Source organism: Stegastes partitus, unplaced genomic scaffold, assembly GCF_000690725.1.
Source record: "Stegastes partitus isolate 25-593 unplaced genomic scaffold, Stegastes_partitus-1.0.2 Scaffold634, whole genome shotgun sequence".
Taxonomy (NCBI): Eukaryota; Metazoa; Chordata; class Actinopteri; family Pomacentridae; genus Stegastes; species Stegastes partitus.
In genome coordinates this window covers 232,224-256,136 of record NW_007578365.1, presented here as the reverse complement: position 1 = coordinate 256,136, position 23,913 = coordinate 232,224, and the positions used below count along the sequence as shown (strand labels likewise).

At 43.2% G+C, this 23,913-nt stretch overlaps 1 protein-coding gene across 2 annotated transcripts; it reads left to right on the top strand.

Moving 5' to 3' along the window:
* Window positions 1-198: 198 nt before the first annotated feature.
* Window positions 199-23,570, top strand: LOC103363133 (zinc finger protein DPF3-like). Of its 2 annotated transcripts, none has more exons than XM_008289754.1 (11): window positions 199-265; window positions 8,373-8,533; window positions 10,207-10,314; window positions 12,473-12,600; window positions 14,097-14,192; window positions 14,355-14,415; window positions 14,860-14,901; window positions 15,517-15,657; window positions 15,901-16,014; window positions 19,104-19,885; window positions 21,498-23,570. In XM_008289754.1, the coding sequence occupies exons 1-10, from the start codon at window positions 234-236 to the stop codon at window positions 19,262-19,264; spliced, it is 1,044 nt and encodes a 347-aa protein (XP_008287976.1). In that variant the 5' UTR covers window positions 199-233; the 3' UTR covers window positions 19,265-19,885; window positions 21,498-23,570. The 2 variants fall into 2 exon arrangements, with proteins under 2 accessions (XP_008287976.1, XP_008287975.1); XM_008289753.1 differs by having other exon boundaries at window positions 15,901-16,047.
* Window positions 23,571-23,913: the final 343 nt, after the last annotated feature.

The following is a 23,913-nucleotide window of genomic DNA, read 5'->3' as shown; positions in this document are numbered from 1 at the left end:
CTACAGTAAGGGTCTCTTTAAAAAAAAAAGTGCTGTTATTCAGTTGTGTACAATATAAATACAAGGGAAAACCCTTTAAAATAATTTTGACAGTTTACCCCGTTAGGCCACGCCCCGTCCGCTCATGCCGCGAATGTATTGGTCCACGAATTCACCCCGCGCTCCGATTGGTCAATTCCCGTAGGTTTCCCTCAGAACTGCAAGACGCCGATATTGCGTTACATTGTAGCAAAATGGCGGCTGTCATTCAGAATCCACTAAAAGCGTAAGTAATTTAGACATTGAGGAAATTGTGAATAATTACTTTGTTGCCAACTTGTGCGTTGAACGCGGCGGCTCGTGCATGTCATTTCCAGCCGTGTGCATGTGTCACGCTAAGCTGTCCAAATTCATTTTTGTGTACTTCTTGCATGGCAAAGTAGCCTCGTATAGTTCTTTTATTCCACCGGATTCCAACATTTAGTGTTAAACATGTAACGTGGGGCTGCCTGACATTTTCCCTGCACCGGAGGAGCGTCTCGTCCACACGGCTTTGCACACAACACCGGAGAGTGTCGTCTTTCCTGGGCTGTAAATTTATTTGAAAACTGTCGACAACGTGCCTTTGCGCTGCAACGAATAATCAAAAGCCGATTTTCTTCGTGCTCGGGTTGGGGCACAGCGGCGGAATATCATCTGACATTCCGAAAGTCGTTTATAGTTGGTGTGAATTGTCGACATGTCAACTTTGGCTCCTCCGAGCGCAGACGTGGTCAGGACCCGGTAAAGCAAAGGGAGGAGGCATTTTGTATTTGCATGCTTGCTGGCGAAATCGACAAAAGTGACAGCAATTTGAGTCCGCCGCTGAAAATAGACTGTCAGTCGGAGCTCACACAGCCCGTGCAATGGTCGTTTTTAACCACCTCAACTTCAAAGAAATACTCCACCTTTTTTTTTTTTTTTTTCTCCATTTTTCCTCCTTTGTTCTTCTGTATTGTTTCACCAATTCCACTGGTAGACGTATTACTGTAAGTTGAGGCACACTTAGCCTCTTAGCTTCTTGGCATTTGGTGTTAAAACTACTTGATAATTCGGTTTATGTTTTAAAATGCACATTCAGGTGTACGTGACAGCAGCAGCAGCCAGCCAGCCAGCCAGCCAGCCTGTATTGATGGCTTATAATCATCATGGCTCTTTGGGACTGTGGAGGTAGAGCAGGCACTCCACTGTGCCTTTAAGTGGAGGAGTGCTGGAGATTAGCTTGGTCCAGGATCCTGGGCCCATCTGTCAGAGAGATGCTCCGACAGGGAGGAAGTGTTGGGCACAAGCAGGAGAACCATCTGCTCCTCCACAGAGGTACCCTGCCACCTCCGTGGACTGTAGCACAAGGAGTGGACCTCCACAGCTCCTTGCACATCACCCACACTGCTGCTATTGTTGTTGCTACACCTTAGAAGGGATGCAGCATCATGTTTTTTTTTTTTTTTGCACCTCAGGGTCCATTTCAAACTATTTTTTTTCTCCCCCCATTGAGCATTTTGCACAGATTCCACGCATCCTCCACCTGCACACAGGGAAGGACTGTTAGCTTAATGAAAAGCAAGAGAAAAAAAAAAAATCTGTATTTACTCATTAGTCGACTGAGCGTGCTTGCACTTTTCGCACAATGCCCCGCTTCACAGTTTTGCTCACCAGGGAATCGCCCAATACAATCACAGCTTCCCTCTGCTGGCACCTGAGCAGCTCAGTGAAGCTGCTTGATGTTAAAGAGTTCAATGTAAATGTTAAATAAATAATTCCGCTGCCTCTCATCTCTGCTTTTTTTCCACCAGAGCAGGATTATTGCTGGGAAGTACATTTCATTGTTGACTCTGTCTTATGTCCCAACAAGCTTCTGTGTGCGTCTGCTGTCAAGCTGCTGTTTCATCTCGGAGACGTTTTAGCATTCTGATGTGGAATGTCTCCTTGCTATAAGCTGTGCTTAATGAAGTGTTTCAATCTGCTATAATTAGCCTCTGTCTCGGGTTTCTGACTTCATTTCACACGTTTGTCAGATTATAATTAGTCACACTTGACACTAATTGGATGTCGCTCCTGTGGACCAGTTTGACCTTTTTTTTGTATTAAGATGATTCACTTTAGGGAAATGAAAGCGCCGGTTTGACTTTGTTGTAGAGAGATGTGGCGGATGAAGCCGCTGCGTGCAAGCCTGCGCACGTCTGTGTGAGGTCTGTCCCTCGTCTGAGCTCGGGACGGCAGTAATCTCCAGAATCTGCTGATTAAAATGGAGTCTGGAATATTTAATTAATAAAGAAGCACATAAAGCTGCTCATTAAAATTTGAGCCACAGCTGGAGTTTTCTGAGGGGCTGGACACATCTTCCATCCTCCTGAAAACAGCCTGATCCGTCCTCCGGTTCGTCGGCCTCCTCGTCCCTGGTGTTGGGTAGACTTTGAGTGAGTCAGGCCTGCTGATTATTGGCACTGCAGTGTGCAAGGTGTATGGTCTGGTTTTACTCCTGCCCTCAGCCAGACTGTGTTGTTCTGATTGGTGTAATGTGGGGTTGTTGTGAGGATGCAGCCTCTCTCTGTAGGCCCTCCCCTCCCTTGTTATGTGGTAGCTCTGGCTTCCTGTGAAGCAGCAGTGCACCTGCAAATTTGAGAAACCCTCCAAACAGAGCAGAAGAGACAGAGCTTGTGCTTTTAGATTCGATTTTTTTCTCCCCCCCTCCACCTCATACATCTTTTACGTCAGCCACCCCTCGAGGGCGTTTTAAAGTTTTGTCATGACTGCAGATCGCTTCTTAACGCTGCTTCTCCTGCACGCTGTAGTTTGTCGTCAGATATGCAAAATGTGTGTTGACACATGCTCACATTACGGACGCAGCCATGTGACACGGTGAACCGTTGACAGGAACACGCTGATAGCGGAGGCCCCACTGGCCACAAGATTTGCTTTTGTTCCCCGCCTTCATGCACACACTCACCTTCTCTGCTCAGCTGGAAGACGCCGAGGATGTGTAGCACAGACCTCCGAGGCCCTGACACGCACACAAGTTTCTGGTGTTTCTAGTTCACTCAGAGTCCCTGGGACGCTGCCACCATTAGGCAGCTAGACTCAGAAGGATTATCCCGGTTTAGTGCAACTTGGGTTTTATTTTTGTCAGTTTTGGGACAACTGTTTTCACCAAACTAATTGCTGAGATCTGGGAACGCAGGAAAATGAAAAGTCCAGCCGACGACCAGTCAGGCAAAACAAGTAAACAAGTTTAGCTAGATTACGTAAACCAGCGGTTCCCGACCCTCTCAAGCGGTTGCAAGATAAATTTGAGGGGTCTCAAGATGATTAACCTGAGAGGGAAGCTATATATTTATACCATATGTTTGAGCGATTTGTTTTCATTTTTCCGGCCTGCTTCAAATATTTACTTGTTTGTGAATGACTGTATAATTGCATTCTGAGGGGACTCGGCGACGTTATTTGTTAGCAAAACTGAAAATGTTTACCGAGAAGAACCGTGTGAACACAAAGAATGCTCGTACGTCACGGTGGATGCATGGAGCCGGTCTGTAAAGCCGACTGGATCTTTACACCGGACAGTTCAGGGAGCAGTTCTTCTGCTCGGCTTCCTGAGTTTTGTCTGATTGTTTCTGGCTCGATCAGATATCATAATCGGACGTTTTCCTGCACAGAGGGATTTTTAATACTCCACAAAGAGGTTTTAAGAGCCCCCGAAAGAGGTTTTAGTGGATGCTAAAGGAAAATCCCAAATGGTAAACCGACGAGAATTGAGAATAAAACATTATGTGCACGTTATTTTAAGCTAGTTTTGTTAATTGGGGTTAAATATATGGAAGCAGAGTGGACATTTGCACAGTTTGCAGCTTATAAATGTGTAGATTTTTGTCAAATAAGGTAGAACAGACACATTGGCTTCATTTTAGTCGTGTGTAGTCGACCCCCAGAGGCCTGCTCTGAGCCAGGTTCTCAGATCACAGCGATTCTCGTGCTTGATTCAAAACGGATGTAACTGATAGAAGTGATGGGCCCGCGCAACAAAGGCAGCACCTGAGTTGCAATAAACTGGAGTTACTCTTCAACCGCTGCTAGATTTCATCCGGGTCAACAGAGGGACACAAACAGAAACACGCACCTGAACGAGGGGAAGAGTCACCGGCGCTGACATGAAGGTGGCGCCGGTGCGAGAGGTCTGACTCTCCTCCTGTGTCGTCGGGTCTTGTCACTCATTACAGGTGTCAGGAAGATCTCTCACCTAAGTCTGTGCACCTGCTGCTCGGGGCGGCGGCGCTCTGATGGAGAGCGTTGCGCAGACAAGCCAGCATCCGCCGCAAGACTTTCACCCACTTATTTGTTCCGTCGCTTCCCCCTCCTCCTCCACCTCCTCCTCCTCCTCCTCCTCCTCCGCCGCCCACCCGAGCCCCCTTCACATTTCACTTGAGACTGATCAGCATCCTCTCCTGGTCTGTTTCGACTCGAGTAATCACAGGAGTTTCTTGGCACCGGCAAGCGTGCGCTCGTGGCCGACTTCGGGGAGCGTTTTACAGCTGGTCTGCTTTTAGTAAACTGATATGTCACACCAAGTCCCATCACAGCTGTGTGTTGATATCAAGGAAGGGCAGTGAAGCACACAGGTTAGTGTGACGGGGATTTACTGTCGGAAACGCTGCGCCTGCTCCACATATGGTGCAGATTTGACAGGTTTTCTTTTTTTCTTTTTTTTTTACATTTCATTACACAGCTGCGCGCTATTATTTTTTATTAGCCAAATATTTATCCTAAGCTCCTGATCAAGCTACCGGTGAACATGTCAAATCTGTGAACTGGAGTGTTGAGCTCTGTGGCGAAGCTGTTTTGAGTCTGTGTGATTTCTCTTGTAAAAATTCCTGCATCTTAAAGCCTGAGGAGAAATCAGTGTTGTTGTTTTTTTGGGGGCTTTGTGTGCAGCAAGAAACCCAATATAAGGTCTTTACAATGCAGAGAGAAGTTCTGATATGATTATTAACTGCAATAAAGGGGCTACAGCGGCGCGATAAGAACACAGGGAAGCAAACTCACTCCCTTATTTATCAGCCATGCTTTGCTTGTTGGCTGTTTTGCACCCCCTCCTGTCTTGCCTTTTACTTTCCCCTCACCTCGCTCTGTACCTGCGACTGTTTACTCTTCTCAGTCACACTGACACGAAGCCTGCCTTTTCCCAGAAGCCTCGCACACTGTGGCTTTGTCTCCACCGCAGAGCCGTGGGCTTTGTGCGGGACAGCATTCCTAACACGGCTGTTCATCTGCTGGACGTCGGGGCCGAGACGGAGGGAGAGAAGGAGGGCAGGATCTGGGAGACGCTGACAAATCAGCCTCCCACCTCCTCCGCCGCTAGTTTAAGATTCCAGGCTCAACTCGCAGCCCGCAGCTCATTAGTTTCACTTCAAAATGGCCGTCTTCCTAATGTTGTAATTGAGAACACGTGGAGGAACTTCATTATTCGGATGTGGGGAGGTTCAGACCAGAAGAACCGGTGGCGACTATTTGCCCCTGTTGGCCCTTTGATATGGCAGACAAATGTGGAAAACACATCCAAAGTACCTTGTCATGATTTCAGAGTTGCAGCGTTTACCCCCATCTTTGATATAGTCAAATTAAAACCTGCCCTTGTGCTAGGCACTCTGAGATTAATTAAGTAGGCTAATTACCATACCAGGCGTGTGGCAGCGATTGAGGGCTTGAATGTGAAATATCCTCCCCCATTTCACTCTGAATATTAACATTGAAACCCTGAGGGACTGCCAAAATCTCAGTGGCGCTAAGAAAAGTGGAACTAAAGTGTGAGAGTCTTAGCCGCTCGCTGGCCGGAGGAGTGACTCCATATCAGACCTCAGATTCACTCTCGGTGTCGCCGTGATAATCTAACTCAGTCAGCAGCGACGTAGCTCTCGGCCTATCTCAAATCAGATCAAACAAAGAGCCCACAGAGGTAATAATATGTTTAACTTCAGGAGTGGGAGCAGCAGAGCTGTTGAACTGTTGTAAATGGGTTGCATTGTTTTTTCTTTTTTTTCTTCGTTTCAACAAATTCTCCCCCCTGATGGCAAACTGGAAGCAGGAGAGCAGCTCAGCTGTCAGTTTGATACTCGGATTGAACCGAGTTGATTAGAAGTTTGAGCAGACGCTAACAGAGTTATTTAGGAGGGCTGCAAATGGGGTTTTGTACATACAGACTTTGTAAAAGGTAACGCTGACCTCTGCAGAAGTGTTTTAACGAAGAAGCAACTCGTTCTTCTTTATGTTGTATTGATCTGCTCTCCGTCGTCTTGCAGCTCCTTTAGCTGCCTGATTTCATGATCTGCCAGCAAAGCAACAGGCCCGCATCAAGACATTCATACGTGATTGTCGTGGACCAGGCAGTCAAAGAACAAAAACGCAGGTTTAAAGTTCACGAAAGACAAATTTAGTTTCTCCAACAAAAAAAAAAAAATTACAAAAAAACAACTGGAAGTACTGAAATCAGAGTTGTAGGGCCGTTAAAAAGAGGTAAACAAAATATAACTCGACTGAAAAATAAGGCAAACAAAATTCAGCATTAACTAACAGAGCTGGGGCAGCATATATATACTGGCTGATCAGACCAAATTTAACGCACGGGGGGGAAACTATATAGGCGACAACTAAAACTAATACAATGAAACCCCCATGATGTCAGAGCTCTTGGTCTGGTCTGTGAGAGGGCCTTCAGAATAAAGCCGTGCTAGACTGTATAAAAGATGGACGTAGCTTCCGTGATGTCACCCGTTGGTTCCTGCACTGAGAAAATGAAGCCAGGGTTTTGCTACTTCCTGGTTGACATCTTGGATTTTTGGAGGGGCGGAGCCATAGAAGCAGCGATTGGTCAGACGGATTGAGAGGCGGGCCCTCTCTGCCCCGCCCACATTTACTGCCTTCTGCTCGCTTCGTCTGCATCGTCACTGCTGACTGTCAATCAAGCCAGCCACGCCCCTTGTCCCGCAAAATTTGACAATTTAAAAAAAATTCAGTCTTGATTTATTTTCAGATTGGCCGCCTGATCTCTAGATTTTACGATGAAAACTAATAAGAAAAAAATCCTGAGCTGTAGGAATGCGGTATTTCATGATCTGTGATCACTTTCCTTCCAATTCATTTCTATGGGAGCCAGGGCTTGTTGGAGCCAGCAGCTAGCAGATGTAGTGATATTGCAGGTGTTTGACACTTCCGGGTTGGCTTCATTTTTCAGGGCCGTTGCTACGTCCATCTTTTGTACAGTCTATGTGCTAGACTGTATATAAGATGGACGTAGCTACCGTGACGTCACCCGTTGGTTTCTGCACTGAGGAAATGAAGCCAGGGTTTTGCTACTTCCTGGTTGACAGCTTGGATTTTTGGAGCCAGTGATGCAAAAATCGTCAGAGGGGGGCGGAACCATAGGGGCAGCGATTGGTCAGATGGATTGAGAGGCCACCTGATCTCTAGATTTGCTACGTCCATCTTTTATACAGTCTATGGGCAACATATATATACCGGCTGATCAGACCAAATTTAACGCATGGGGGGGAAACTATATAGGCAACAACTAAAACTAATACAGCAAAACCCAAATCCCCCCCATGATGTCAGAGCTCTTGGTCTGGTCCGTGAGAGGGCCTTCAGGATAAAGCCATGCTCCGCCCACAGCCCCATCTGTTGTCAATCTCCAACCAGGAAGTGCCATGTAGCAGCAGAAAGCAGTGTTGTCAAAGGGTGTGTGTAATAAGCGACTGTAACTCAAAGTAACTGAACACGTGGTGACGGTGTTGGTGGTGCCATCACATTGATGTAAAGGCTCATCTGCATATCGTAGATTCTGTAGCTGTAGCTGCGTTTATTAGTGGCGCGTCTCTTCTTGACCAGTTCTTCAAACGAGCTGCTACATCTGTGTTTCAGCCTCGTTAACACTGATGGACACTAGACACGGTTATCCAGAGGAAAGTGTTGAGGTTGTTGTGTTTTCTAGCAGCATTTCAATTAGTTGTTTTAATATATATATGTCTACTCTGCTGTAATATAACTTTTTAAAGATTGAGATTAGAAATTCAGAACATCATCAACAAATGAATTATAATGTATTAGATAGAATAAGAGTTTATTGATGCCTGAAGCGAAATCGACAAGCTCGTCAGCAGCAGTATAACAAAACGAGTCCCACCAGCGGCTGCTGCAACATTAAAGTGACTCACTAATGCATCACTAACACAACTTTGACTTTCACTGCTTGAGAGTACGTCTGACAGTAGTACTTTTACTCGTGTAAGCATATAATACGCACTTCTTTCAACCGCGTCTCGCGGCGTAATTGACGGCTGCTGCTGCTAAAACGCTCCTTCTCGCAGGTTGGGCGACCAGTTCTATAAGGAGGCCATTGAGCAGTGCCGCAGCTACAATGCCCGCCTGTGTGCTGAACGCAGCGTCCGCCTGCCGTTCCTGGACTCTCAGACCGGCGTGGCCCAGAACAACTGCTACATCTGGATGGAGCGCCACCACCGCAGCCCCGGTGGGCAAACACACAACACATACACAGACATTTCTTTGGTTTTATGTATATGTTTTTGGGCGCTTTTTGCCTTTAGAGCAGTAGAGATAGACAGGAAAGAGGGGAGAAGAATGGGGAGAGACCTGCAGCAAAGGGAGTCGAACCCACGACCTCTGCGTTGGGGACTACAGACCCTGTTCATGGGTCCCCCTGTTATAAGGACGCCCTGTTTTCCAGACACTTAAGCTTGTAAGAGTGGTGGTACTAATTAATCTGTATTTTTTTTGTTCTCCTTTATTATATTGCTGCTTTATCAATCAGTCAATTAGTCCAGAAAATATCGAGCAATTTGCAAAAAAAAACAAAAAAAAGTGCCTCTCACGTCTTATCTTCAGGCTGCTTATTTTGTCCAAACATATGCAGTTTTATTTCAGACCATTAAATTAAATATCTTTAGCTTTGGGGCAGTGTTGATCCAGAATATATTCAAGTTAATAATTGTTAACGTAGTTTTATTGAACAAATTGCACACAAAAACCAAACAGAATGTTAATTTTAACGAGACATAACTATGAAAAATAAAATTCCCCCTGCTGCCTCTAAAATATTTACCTACACGCTCAACAGAAACATTTTCTTTTTTTCTCGCCGTTCTCTCCTTTATTAGCTGTCGTGCTACCAATCTGAGGTTCAGTGTGGCTTCATCTGATTGGTGTGAATGTTTATTTAGTTGACACCAAGCCAGTCTTCTTGGGGTCCAGACAATAAAATATCACAAACAAGCAAACAATACAGTCTCAAGTAAACGTAGAACACCACAACAACAAAAACACACAACAAAAATAATCAAAATAATATTAGAAATACCAAGAAAAATACTTTAAAAAATAAAGCATAGAAGATAATACACAGAAATAAATAAAGAATAATACATAGAATAATAAAATATAGAATAATACATAAAAGATAATACATAGAAATAAATAAAGAATAATACATAGAAGATAATACACAGAAATAAATAAAGAATAATATAATAAAGAATAATACATAGAATAATATCATATAGAATAATACATTAAAAATAATACATAGAAATATATATACACTTATTTTCTATGTATTTTTATGAGTGTGAATGCATGGCAGGTATAAATAAAGTGTTATTCAATGCATTTTAGGCGGTCTTTTGTTCTGTTTATTATAAATACAATAAAAATATCTGTTTGTTATTTGACCACATCGGTCTTTAAAGCTGTTATGCTAATTTCTCACTTTCCTCCAATGCTTCATAGACGTACATACAATCGTAAAAATAACCGATGTGTGATTAAATTAATGTTTTATTGCCGCCTGAATCTAATAAAAGCCGTAAATCTTTACATTTCAGACAGTGGAATCAGTAGATGGCTCTCTATAAGTTACGACTGTTAATAAGGTGTTGAAATCAGTGTTGAATACTTTTCCGTTAATTAACATTCTGTGGTGGCTTCAACAGCTAACGGATCTGAGTGATGTCTGAGAAAAGCAAAGTGAAACCAAATCACTGTGTTGGTTTGTCTAGAAGGTCTTTGAACGTTTCATCATTTCTCCAGCGAGATTGCAAAATAGAAAAACTGATGCTGAAACTTTTCTCTTTTTTTTTTTACGAGCATCACGGGAGCTGGAACTAACTCGGCATGTGTGTTACGCAGGGGTTGCAGCGGGGCAGATGTACACGTACCCCGCCCGCTGCTGGAGGAAGAAGAGACGGCTGCACAACACCACGGACCCTCGCCTGGGCATCTACGGCCTCCAGCTCGGTAAGGCCCGACCCGGCCGCCTCCACCAGCCACCTGCCCGTCATGGTCGTCGTCACTCTGCTCCCTGTCAGCTTCTCCTCCCGCCCAGCCATCTCCCTCCCCCCCTCCGTCTCCACCCACCTCCTCCACCTCCTTCAGCTCATGTGATTACTGGTGATGATCTGGAATAATCTCGCTAAAAGCATATCACTCTTTCTCAGCGCTGCCGAGCGGAACAGGCTGCCAGTCATTTTTCAGAGGATGAAATGTGGGCTGTGTTCGGCCCGGCTGGTAAACTTGTTTTGTGAGAAGTAGAACATGTAATTAGATTTACCACTGCTGGGAGCAGCGAGGCAGAGTTCGGCCACTGCAGACAGTATTTAATAAATGTTATGGAATGGAGTTTGGCCTTCTCCGGCTGCCACTTGAAACAGCTCACTCAACACATTTACCCTCTCCTCTATATTCTCGCTCTATCTTATTTTCTACTTACCACCTCCCTTGCTGATTAGTTTTGTCTCCTTCTCTCTGGCAACTCTTTCATCTCCCCGTCTCTCTCTCTCTCTCTGTAGTCTGTGTGTTATGTGCTCAAGTAACTGGTCCATTCTGTGCCCTGAGCTCTGGTACCCACTGGGATGTTACACTATCCTGAGTCTCTCACACAGAACCCGTCTATTCTTTCCAGTAGTTTCTTGCATAAAGCTGCGAGAAATTAATTCTCCAGGATGCTTTGGTTCAGATGTCTGCGTAGCTTGTTAGATTTATGGGAAGCAGAGAGAGAGAGAGAGAGCCTGGAAAGAGAAAGCAAGATGCAGCGATAGCATATGAACCGAGCCTTTGTTTCCCCCCCAACACATCCCATTGTAGCCTATTGTTTTCCTCTGCTCGCTGAGACCCCGCCACCGTCCTGCTGTCCCTTCCAACAACAGAGAATTGTGTGTGTGTGCTTGTCTGCGGCTGCCCAGCGGAGGGGAAACGTACCCTGATTTAACCTGGCGTCTCTTATATGGAGCACCGTTATGCAGCTGGCCAGAGGTGGCCGGCGCAGGGCAGCAGCCACAGTCTGTCTCGCTGTCTAACTGATGCTGTGCTAGAGAGACTGGGGCTGCATGCAGAATCAGCTCCCTGCTGCAGGCTGCTGTCGGCTCTATTTTTAGCCCCCCAGCTCCCATGGGTTGAGGAGAGGGGGTGGAGGGGGGTGGGGGGTGGTTGTCTCGTCGCGGAGAGTTGAAAGTCAACGTGTGCAGACACAATGGTGGAGGGGCTGCCGCCACATGGTGGTGGAGGGGCCCGTTTCAGAGATCTGCTTCTCACGCCTACCTCCGCCTCGTACCTATGCAGCCCGTCTTCAGCCCTCCATGCTCAGTATTCTGCAACGGTCTTTCTAGTGGGCGCGATGGCGAGATGATAGAAAGCCGGAGTCAGGGGGGGGGGCTTTTGAAGTGTGTCCTCTTTTCAAAGATCCACAAAGCAACTGGATGATCGTGGAGCTCTCCGCGGAGAAGAGATTGTGTAAATAAGATGTGCGGATCCACAGCTTTTGTTTGTCCTGCTTTTGTCTGCTCAACCTGCTCGCCTCCCACACTGTTTGTTTAGATCTTCCTCTGTAGGAGGAGATATCTGCATGATGTGTTCAGGTTAAAGTGATAAGCCACTTAAGTGCATTGTACCTCAAGAGATTCCTGCAGAGAAAGGCGGCCTAATGCGCGCACAGTGGAGCGCTATCCACAGTCACAATGCGTCCTCTGTGACGGCGCTACACGCGTGTTTTTATTCTCCTCCAGCAGTAAATAGTGAAAATAGTTGCGATGACACATTTTGTTGCTGGCAAGAGAAACAAAAAAAAAAAAAAACCAAGATGACAGCCACTATAAATGTTCCAGCGAGTTGCCACATACTTTAATTAGTTCTGGTAAGAAGGGTAGAAAACACACAATGGAGATGTGGTGATAGAAAGCCGTTTAGTCGGGTCACAGTTTATAGCACTCGAGTTCCTGTCACGGTTACAGGGCTCGCTGGTGACAAACAACACACGCTAGAGAGCTGTTACAGTTTCACCTCAAGTCAACAGCAGACATGTGTTAGCATGCCACTACAGTACAAACACTGAGCTGCTGCTGCTGTTGTTGTGATGATTCACTGTGGGCTTTGTGTTTTTTTTGTGTGTGTCTTTGTGGAGACGGTGGCCTCATGTCCAAGGACGCTCTGCCCACCCAGAGCACCACTCTGGAGGCTCTGCTGCGAGGAGAAGGACTAGACAAGAGGAACAGCTCCAAGAACGACGAGGAGAGTCTGCTGGAGATTCAGGTGCGTTTCGGTGCCGTGGAGAGCGTCGGCGAAACGTTTTAAATGTAAATGTTCTCTTAGTCAAATGACTGAGGGCCCTGGCACTCAGAGGGATGTGTTGCGCCCCAACTGGTTGCCAAGGCAACTTTCCAAGTTTTTTCCAGCTGACCTGCAGGACTCGTTGGCTGACTGCTGCCTCACTCAGAGGCATTTCAGACAAGTGGCCCGCCTCAGAGCTGACCGTTTACTGGCTGTTAGATGTGGTGATGCCCACATGATGATAATATGATTAAAAACATGAAGTATATGAAAGATAATGCCAGCGACAAATCTACAATCCACCAAACACACATGTAGAAACAGAAGGACTTGGAGCAGAATGACTTGTCTCAAGTTAAGCTGCAATGAAATAAATTTAAAAGTCTGAACAGTCTGTAAGCATTTCAACATTACAACGTGAAGCAAGGAAAGTTAATTAAAATAGTACAACTGTTCCTCTGCGCTTTGATATTAAAAAAAAGCTCGCTCAGTGATTATTTTCGTTGACTAATCTACAGGATAATGTGGAGCAGTGAGAGTGGGAAATTAAAAAATAAATCAACAAAAGAATAATGAAATAAAAGTTACAATAAAAAGAAGAATAAATAAAAATAATGTGGCAATATTTATCAAAAATGAATCCATAAAAGAACAGGCTAATAAAAGTAGAAACATAAAGACAAATAAATAAAATAATAACAATTATATTAATTTATTTTTTAATATATGTTTAGAATTTTTGAATTTATTTAAATTTATTTTTAATTATTTTTTAACATTTATTTTTTTCATTTTTATTTTTATTTATTATTGGTTATTTATTTATTTTATAATGTCGCTTTAAAAGCAAAGGAAATATTCCTAAACATTCCTTATGTGCACATTTTTCTGGACATATTTCCTTTGCTTTTAAAGCGACATTATAAAAAAATTGAAAAATGAAAGAAATAAAAAAATTTAAAAAATGTAAAAAAAAAATAAAGAAATTAAACATTTAAAAATTTAAAAAATTAAAAATGAATTAATAAAAAATAAATTCATTATTATTATTTTTCACTTTTATTTTATAATTTTCTTTATTGACTTATTTTTGTAATTTGCCCCTCTCACTGCTCTACAGGAGAAGCCTGTCTTCTTTCATAATTTGCTCCTATTTAAGGGCTCTTGGATACGCTGAGGTTCTTTTGTTTGTTTGTTTTCTTTATATTTCATTACAGGACACAGAGTTTGTTGACATGCAGGCTTCACATGTTTCAGAAAAACACTGAAAAGGGAGAATTCGATGCAAAAGGAAACGTGTCTAGAAATCTGTCAGCATCCTGCAGTTGTTGCCACAGGAGGCTGCACAACTGATCAGTCTGGCAATTTAAATTAGCACCGCAAAGCTTCGTACTTCTATTGCTTCTGCTCAGTGTTCTGTGTTTCTGGGAGGTTCTGCTGAGCATTGAAACCGTCCGTCCTCTGTGTGTCCGTCTCAGAGGGTTCTGGAGGCAGACGCAGCCGAGGACGCCTTCAACGATGACGACGACTACGAGGTGGACACTCCCAAGAGAAGACACCGGGGCAAAGGAAGAGTAAGTGGCTGGGAGGACGACGGCGGCCATCTTGTTGAGCTGCAGTGTTAAACTATAATCACATTAAATCACATTTAACTCTAGTTTGTCCTGTGATGAAGCTTTTATGTGCACGTTGGAAACACAGGTAGTTAACGGGGTGTTTTTTATTCTTCCCCTCAGGGTCGGGGTTCAGGCCGCAGGAGGACGGATCTGGATGATGACAAGCCATACGTCTGTGACAGTAAGTAGAGAGGACTTGCTGGATGTGAGGTTTTATTTTACTGTTTTGTTGGGTTTTGTACATTTTTTTCATTTTGGTAAATTCTGTATCCAGTTGCCTTTATGCGAGATTTTATTCATTTCTTTCTCTTAAGCATATTTGAGATCTAATTCAAAGTTTTCTCATCCATGTAATGTAAATTTTAACGCAGTAATTAAGCTGTAATGAATAAATTATCCTCAGTATCTTACAGCAGAGCCCCAGTGTTTGTCTGAGCCTCCGTATATAATTGCTAAGAGGACAGTAGGTCTGTGTAGAACTTCAAATAGTCAACCCTCAGTTATGAACATAGTGAACTAGCGTCACTAGAGTCTGGTGGAAATCCCAGGTAGAGGGTTTGAATAGCAGTAAAACACTCTCCTGTTTTCTGTTTCCAACGTTTATGTTCCTTCTTCTCCCTTTCAGACAGATACAAACAAAAGCAGAACTCAAAATCCTCGACCTCAGGTACGTCGGTTTGTTGACTGCCATTTTTTTTTCTTTCCTTTTTAAAGATATTTGTTTTGATAGATTGTTGAGTGCGAGCGTTGCGAGCGCTGTGATTATTGATTTACCCTTATATTATCCTACTTTTCTGAAGCTAAAAGGGCCCTCGGTGCTGCGAATGTGAGCCGTGCTTATTATGTTGTCTGGGTTGGCGTTTTATTTGACTCACAACTGTAATCAGATCTTAAAGTGCTTACTTCTTTTCCCCCCTTTCGGAGCGAGACGTAAAACGGTTATCTCCATTAGATGCCACTGGCCGTTTCTTCCATATTTGATGATATCAACATTTTTTTTTTTTTTTTTGTCGTCTGTAAATACATTAGGTGCATGTAAATATTTATAAGTATGTGGCTTCCTAACTTGCAGCCAGACTCCCGGTGGGTGTTTGACTCACAGCTCAGTGAAGGTCTCATTACAATCAGAGCATATTGAGGCCTTCATCCTAAACACAAGTGGCCAGAATAAAGAGGGGGAAAAAAAAAAAATAGCTGTCTTTGGGAGCTGCCAAAATCAGATTTATATAATGAAATTCAGCCACGGCAGCGAGACTGAACATCTGTCCTCCATGTGTTGCAGTCTGTGCAAAGCGCTACAGGAACCGCACAGGACTAAGTTACCACTACACCCATTCCCACCTGGCGGAGGAAGACCGAGCCGGAGAGAGGAGCGCCGTGGCGTCCCGGTCCCCCTCCGCACCGCAGACCGAGAGACACAAACGTAAGCCGCCCGACATCTGCCACTAACGCCTGACGGTGTTCTCGTTTATGGCCGTCCCGTTAGGTTTCTCCACCGTGGCGCAGATTGACGTATTTTAACATTTCTGCAAACTTCCTTCTGCAGAAAATGACTCAACAATCACCTGAGCTTCCATGTGTTGTATCGATGTCTGTACTGAACAAAAAAAAAAGGTTGAATCAGCCGTTCCTAAATCTTTGCCTCCTCTGTGGAATTTTGTTTCAGGTCCAAAAGGTCCAGGTGGGACCAGCATTCCCAACAACTACTGTAACAAATGCCAGGGCTCAAACAAGAAAACGGGTAAATCTGGGTCTCCCTGCTCAGCCTGCCAATGCACAAGTGAGTTCGTTACACCTACAGTGCACAACAGAAGTGAGTACAACCCCAGTGAAGTATCGCCTAATTTGAGAAATGGTTTGAAACTGTGTGACCTTAGTGTAGCTGCATCGTTTCTATGTTGACATCCAGTGTTTTTGTTTTCCTTCTTTTAAGCAATCAAAAGCAAATTGTTCAGAAAGACGACATTGAAAAGGCTCTAAAGTAGAAGCTCAGTGTAACAGAAGTGAATACGATCAGTGACACATGAGTTAGAAATCCTGAACTAACCTGAGTGCGTCTGAACGTGAATATAAATGGTGTCTGTGAGACTTCACATAGATGGACAAGGATGCAGGATTGGTGACAAACCAGTTGCACCAGTAATCAGGAGGTATAAAACCAGCCATGATACCACTAATCAGAGCCACAGCGTGCTCTGAAAATGACGCACCAGACAGTCCACAATCTAGGAAAACCTGTCCAGTCAGTGTTTTGGACTTACAGGGTTCATCAATGGAGGTGTCTGTGAACCTACACGACATGAAATCAACCTTTATCGATCAAAAACATAAACCCTTGTCACAAAACTGCAAGATTCGACTGCTAAAGATCATGAAAGGAGCCTTGTGAATAGTTAAAGTCCATTCTGTGGTTGGGTTTACCTCAGATTGGGTCAGGATGTTTGGCATGAACCTGGTCAGTGGTCAGTGGACGCATGTCCCCAACAGTGAAGCACTGAGGTGGGAGTGTGATGACAAGGAGCTGTATCATCATCACCACCAATGTAAAAATAACTACACTTCTGGGATCCATCCAGAAGCTTAAATGATTATAAATCCCCCCTCAGTGGGTCAATAAGTTTGGCCTCCTCTGTCCATTTTTACATCATTTTGTTCTAAATAGATTATAGTTTATATCAATGGCGTCCATTAAATGTCTTCAGCAGAGAGCAGCTGAAGAACATGTGTGCAGCTCTGCTGTCCACACTGTGGACTGATGCTGTCATCAGAAATGAAAGTGGCCATATGGAGATTTGAAAATAATAGACTTTTATGTCAGTAATGAAAGGTATTTAGATTGATTCAGTAAGGTTAGAGAGTGCTTTAGATTCAACTATTCATGGAGTAGCACCAGAATGTATGTGGGTGTGTATGTAGGTGTATATATAGATATGGGAATGTATGTATATATAAACAGTCGTGACTCAATAATCTGACCTTTAACAATCCTAAACCTTGATATCTGTCAGGTTTTTAGGAAAAACGAACGGAACCCATAAAAAATAGTCTTAACATACCGACAGCCTTGGATTTTAGATTTTATGTCACCAATCAGGATAACGGCGTATTATCTGACTGAACAATCCCACAGATTGGCTACGTTCAGACTGCAGGACTTGATGCTCAATTCGGATTTTTTGTTAAATCCAATTTTTTTTGCGAGTTCATTCACATTTCCAATTCAGTGCGACTTGTCTGTGATCTGCTGTGTGAACTTCATACGACCCAAAAGTGTCGCGCATGCGCAGAAGAGGACACGACGACGTCACACAGTGTCCCCTGACCACGCCGAATATTCGGATATTCATCATTAATTGTTCCTGAATATCCAGAGACCATAAAGTGCTATTGGGACCAGCCCTACTAGTTATTATAACAACTATGAACAATAAATATCAACAAATGAGCCTTCCAGCATCAAGCCCTCCTTGTATCTCGACCTCCGTCTCGACAATCCGACATAAAAGAAGGTTTTACATTTAGTGTCGGATTATCGAGTCACGACTGTGTTTGTGTTTTGTCTGTCACTAACATGAAGTCTTACTGTTTATTTGTTTTCTTATTTCTCTATTTATATATATATATATATATGTTAGAAATAAAGAATTGAATTGAAGGTATAGACAGATTTATTTGGGAAATTCAAGGCATCTGTCGCTCACACATATTAAATGTAAGAAAGGTCCAAATTCTGGCTTTTTACTCTGATGTTTATATACATTTTTTCTCTTGCTACACTTAGATTGCTGTATTTTACTTATATATTTTGCTCTTGTTTCATTGTTGTTATTATTTATGAGACTTTTTCTTAAAACAAAACAGGAGCTGAGTACTAATTTCGTACCACAAACATGTGAATGTGAGTTGGCAGGACAAATAAAGATCCTTGAATCCTTGAATTGTAGACCAACCGAGCTGAGGTGCAAAAGTTTACTGCATTGAATCCTACTTAGGGGCACAAGTGCACAACATGCTAGACCCCTCTGTTTTTATTTTTACACTTTAAAATGTGTAGAATCAAAGATGCTAAGTGTAACGTATGAGGACTGAAGCGTTTCTTCTGTCCACTGACTCTGTCGCTCNAAGTGCTACTGGGACCAGCCCTACTGGTTATTATAACAACTATGAACAATAAATATCAACTAATGAGCCTTCCAGCATCAAGCCCTCCTTGTATCTCGACCTCCGTCTCGACAATCCGACATAAAAGAAGGTTTTACATTTAGTGTCGGATTATCGAGTCACGACTGTATTTGTATTTTGTCTGTCACTCACATGAAGTCTTACAATTTATTTGTTTTATCTTATTTCTCTATTTTTTTTTAATATGTTAGAAATAAAGAATTGAATTGAAGGTATAGACAGATTTATTTGGGAAATTCAAGGCATCTGTCGCTCACACATATTAAATGTAAGAAAGGTCCAAATTCTGGCTTTTTACTCTGATGTTTATATACATTTTTTCTCTTGCTACACTTAGATTGCTGTATTTTACTTATATATTTTGCTCTTGTTTCATTGTTGTTATTATTTATGAGACTTTTTCTTAAAACAAAACAGGAGCTGAGTACTAATTTCGTACCACAAACATGTGAATGTGAGTTGGCAGGACAAATAAAGATCCTTGAATCCTTGAATTGTAGACCAACCGAGCTGAGGTGCAAAAGTTTACTGCATTGAATCCTACTTAGGGGCACAAGTGCACAACATGCTAGACCCCTCTGTTTTTATTTTTACACTTTAAAATGTGTAGAATCAAAGATGTTAAGTGTAACGTATGAGGACTGAAACATTTCTTCTGTCCACTGACTCCGTCGCTCTTCCCTCCAGCTGACTGCGGAGAAGAGAAGGAGGACGGGACTTTCGCCGGAGCCGAGGAGCTCTTCGGCACCACCTCGGAGAGCGACACTTCCACCTTTCACGGCTTCGAGGACGACGAGCTGGAGGAGCCGGCCACAAACAGCAACGGGATATCCAGCCGTCACAGATAGAGCGAAACCTGTCTGGGTTGAAAGAGACAACGTTTTTTTATATGGATTAACCTCTGGCAAAATCTGCTGCTTCTTTTTCAATGTTTTTTTTTTTTTGTTGTTTTGTTTGCAGAAAGCACAAAGTGATAATTTCAGGACAGAGATGCAAGTGGTATTTTATCTACTGAACATTGTTGAATAATTTATGAACACCTTTTTTTATATATAAATATATATATGAACTTTTAAGGCAACGAACGACTGTCGGGGTTTCCTGACAAGTGACTCCGTGCGAAACAGAAGATGTTTTTTTGGAGTGTTTTTCTTTAGTTTTTTTTTTCCCTCGCTGGAGCAGAAGGAGCTTAAAGGTTATGAACAAGAAACACTGGAGAAATTGGAAAACTGAACAAAATTTTACAGGCATGAATGATGCGTTTGGTTAGATGACTGAATTTCATTGCAGAGCTACTGGATGTTTTTGAACCAGTAGTCGGTGGAACTATGAAGGCCTCTTTTTCTGCTCTGACTAAACATGTATGAAAATGAAGGAACCAATGAAAAAGGACTGCCACAGGCCACTGGAAACGTTTGGATGAAGAAGCCTTTATAGTCTTTACAGATAGGGGACAAAACACATTAAAGGTAAGAAACCAGGTGTCTGCTGCTGATGAGTTAATATTGATGGACTGGAATATTCCAGTCGATATTAGTCTGATTGGGACTAAATACATTAAATACAAACAGATTCGGTGTCATTTGGTTTTGGAAATAACACTTTTATTTACGTATCTGTGAAGGTTCTCGGTCATCCAGGTCATGGTTATTCTCGTAGATTCATCTGAGTTCCTTGAAGACGTTCCACCTCTCATCCAAGAGGCTTCATCCTAAAGGAGCCATTAACATCTGAGTTTCGGTTTCAGTTGGAGGTTTGTTGCTCCTCCCTGATGACTTGCATAACGAGAGGGAGGAGCAACAAACCCCCAATTTAAACCAAAACTCAGTGTTAATGGCTACTTAAGGATATAAGTATCTGTAACTCCCAACTCGTCAGTCAGAACTGATGAAGCCTCTTGGATGAGAGGTGGAAGGTCTTCAAGCTAGTCCAGTTGCTACGATTAATCTACAAGAATAAACTTTTATTTACGCAGCACAGATTTGTCTGACAAATCTACAGGTGTTGTCTGAAGTAAATATTAGCCTAGCTTTTAGCCATGCATGCAACATGGCACCATGGACCACCACTTCGAATTTGTTGATTGATTTCCATGAGTTTTGGCTCAACCTTTTATGGTATCCAGGGCCAAGTTGTTTTTGATTCTGAATCACAATGATCTGGATTTGGAAATCCTGTATTTAGTTAACTGAGATTGCTTAATCCATTTTGTGCTGGCTTTTGAATTGGATCGCCCGGATCCAGATGCAAACAGATGCAGTGGTACACAGTGATGAATGACTTATTTTTGTTTGATATTATCAGCTGTTTGAGGGATTATGTGTTTGGAAGAACAGCCTTTTTTATTGCTCTATTTAATAGGTAGCTTTAAGTTAGTTCCATACCTAAATAAATGTACATACACTGTACTACATGGCACAGATACTGCAGTGTTTCAAGCTTTCTTACGTTTTGTTCTTGTGTTCTGGTGGTATCGGGGGTAATCCAGGTTTCTTTTATTTTTTTGGATTACACTTATTCCAATCCTTCTAAAAAGCTCTGGACATCACTGACTGAGGATTTGATCCAGATCTAAACAGAGACTAGATAATGGGATCTAGTCAAATTCATAGAATTAGTTTTTTTCTTTAGAACAATCCATTTCCAAGATTGCATCCAATCTGGTATTTATCAGTTTACTTCTTATCAATTGGGCCCAGAAGGTGAATCTTAATGACTGGTGGTGCTGTGATTTCTCCTCTGGTGCCACCATGAGGTTTCTGTCTTGAGTAAAATATCTCAAGAGCTTTTTGATGGACGATCATAAAATGTCTCCTAATATTTCACTTTGTCCTGTGTTTTGGTTTAAATACATGCACATGTCATGAATGTTCCATGTTCTCTGTGGTTAGTGCTAAATATCAAACGCTAGTGTTTTAATATGACACTGAATAATATACGTGGTAAACGTCAGCCTGTTAGCATGCTGACGTTAGCATTTAGCTCGAAGCACAGCACGGGCCTGCTAGCATCACCTCAGACGTTTAGCTCTGGTCAGACATAGTGTGTGTGAGTCTAACCGTTATTGTTTGTGTTGTATAGGAGCACTCAGCACATTGGCATGTGGCCCAGGGCTGGGGGTGACCAGTGAAGAAGAGGATTTAACCCTCAAACTAATGAGCCTTCATGTCCCTCCTGAATTGGGCCTAAAATAACTGACTGAAATGGATGCACGGACATCCATCACTTCTACAGGCCATGTGGCTTAATTGAAGCAACTGCTCCCTTGACAATATGTATCGACCCCTTGTGAACATTTTGAAATGTGAGTATCCAGCTTCATTTCATCCTTTCTGCACTGTGCTGGAGCTCCTCTCTGAACTATGGGAACACTAAAGGCCAGGCCTTTGGACTGTTTGTGCCCAACGGGTGCATTTGGGGCCCCGCGGCCCAGCCTGCCCACTCCTGCTCTGTGACTGTGTCTGCTGTGTGATCCGATGTGACACTAAGACGTCATTATCCTCATCACTGTGCCAGCCTGCCGCTCTGCACTGGAAACCAGCTCTGACAGCCATGACCCTCCAACCTGATTGGACCAGTGACCCCCTGACCTGCAGCCATAGAGATGGTGCTCGCATCCACCACTATTACATGCAGACCTCTGGACTACTGTAATAATAATACTCTGACGTGGACACAAAGGTTTTTCTGCTTCTGTCCTTCTGTCTGTTTTTTGCTCCCCCATTTCCTCAGCCTCCCCGATGGCGGTGATCGAGCTCACTTTTTCTCTCTCGCATCTTTTCTCTGTTGTATAATATTTCTATGTTTTGAACTCTTTAAAGTTTGATTAGTACGACTTCTTGGGTTTGTTCAGACTGTATTAATACCTCTGTCCTGATCAGGTGCACAATAGCCACAACTACTCAGGCATCTTTCATTTCCTCTGCTGTTGATTGTTCAGCCACTCAGCCCTGATTCATGTGATTGTATTCAGTCGGCGAGGAGGGACAATGACACCCACACAAGGATCCCATTATAATCAACTCCCAGGAGGGATTTGGGATCCTGCAGTCTCATGCTATATGAAAACATTGCAATAACAAGCTTCATCTGTTCTCTGCTGATTTTTATTTTTTTTTCGCTGGCGTCACGCTCGCGATGAGGAAAACCCTCTCCGCTTTCTGTTTCGAACCTGCAGCCTGGGCAGGTTTCCGACAACTCATCTCAAGACGCGTTTGGGGGAAAATAACGCTCGACAAGACATGACTCTACTCCGATTCACATACTTAACGAGAAGTGGAAAAAAAACAAACTGTAAATCCAAGTTTCTGTGACATTTCCGTTGAGTGCTTTAGAGGGCCTAATTGCTTTATGACATTTAGCAGGTGCTTGAAGTACTGTATCAAAAAGCCTTTTAGGTCCATAGGTTGCACATACTGTGTAAGAGGTCCGTGTCCTTCCATGTGATTATTCAGTATCGCTGCAGTGTAATAACAGCCGCTCCGTTCCTCGACGCTAACCATTAATCCTATGTGTCTGTTAACTAAGTGCTTGTGCATTCGAAACCATCTTTCTTCACTTCCCTCAGGGACCCTCCACACAGCAGTTTTATCTCCACTGGACAAAGAATGCATCCGAGACATGTCAGTTATCCTCTCTTGTATCAGTTATGTGGTGTTTCCATAGTTAAAAGAGAAAAAAAAAAAAAATAGCCGCGTCTTTAATCTTCCAAAGTCATGCCAGTAAGTGAAAGCATGTGTCATGAGTCATAACCTGCTACATGTTACCCACCGTTATAGGAACAGGCCTAGCGTGGTGCAGTTCTGAACAAAAAGGAGACGCTCCTACATGCAAAAGTTAGTGATGTCCGCTTCAAACGACGTGTCACCAATCATCGAATAAGCCTGTATACCTCGTCGAAGACACAGCAATAGGCCCTGGTACTCTCTTGTGAAGCCTGCCGGAGGTGGAGAGGGAGGATCGGGGTGGGAACAGAGCCAAGAGGAGACGAAATGGACGTGACCGGGTGTTTTGTTTTTTTTTTTTTTTTTTTTTTTTTTTTTTTTTTTCATCTTCAGCTGTAAATACAAGTCAAAATGGAGAGAATGAAGAAGTCTTTGTTAAACTATTTTTATTGTTCTGAAAAAAATAAAGAAAAAAAAATTAAAGAAGGAACATCAGCGCGTGGACGTGTTTTGTTCTGAGGTTTAAGAGGCGATAAGGAGAAGAATCCTAGACTGGATCGATAGGTGGGAGTGATCCTCAGACGGAGAGGGAAAAAAAAACACCGTACGTGAGAGCTGTGGTAGCTCTAAATAAGAAACAGGACGACAAATAAATAAAAAATAAATGTAGCTCGCACAGATCTTATTGATCGGTCGGTGCTGCTTGAGAAATCACGAGTCTGTCGAAGTCGGATGAGCGACGGAGTCTTTCTGCAGAGAGAAATATTTACCGTAAATGGGACCTGAATGTTAACCGCAGGTATAAAGAAGAGATTTGGAGTCTGAGGAGAAAT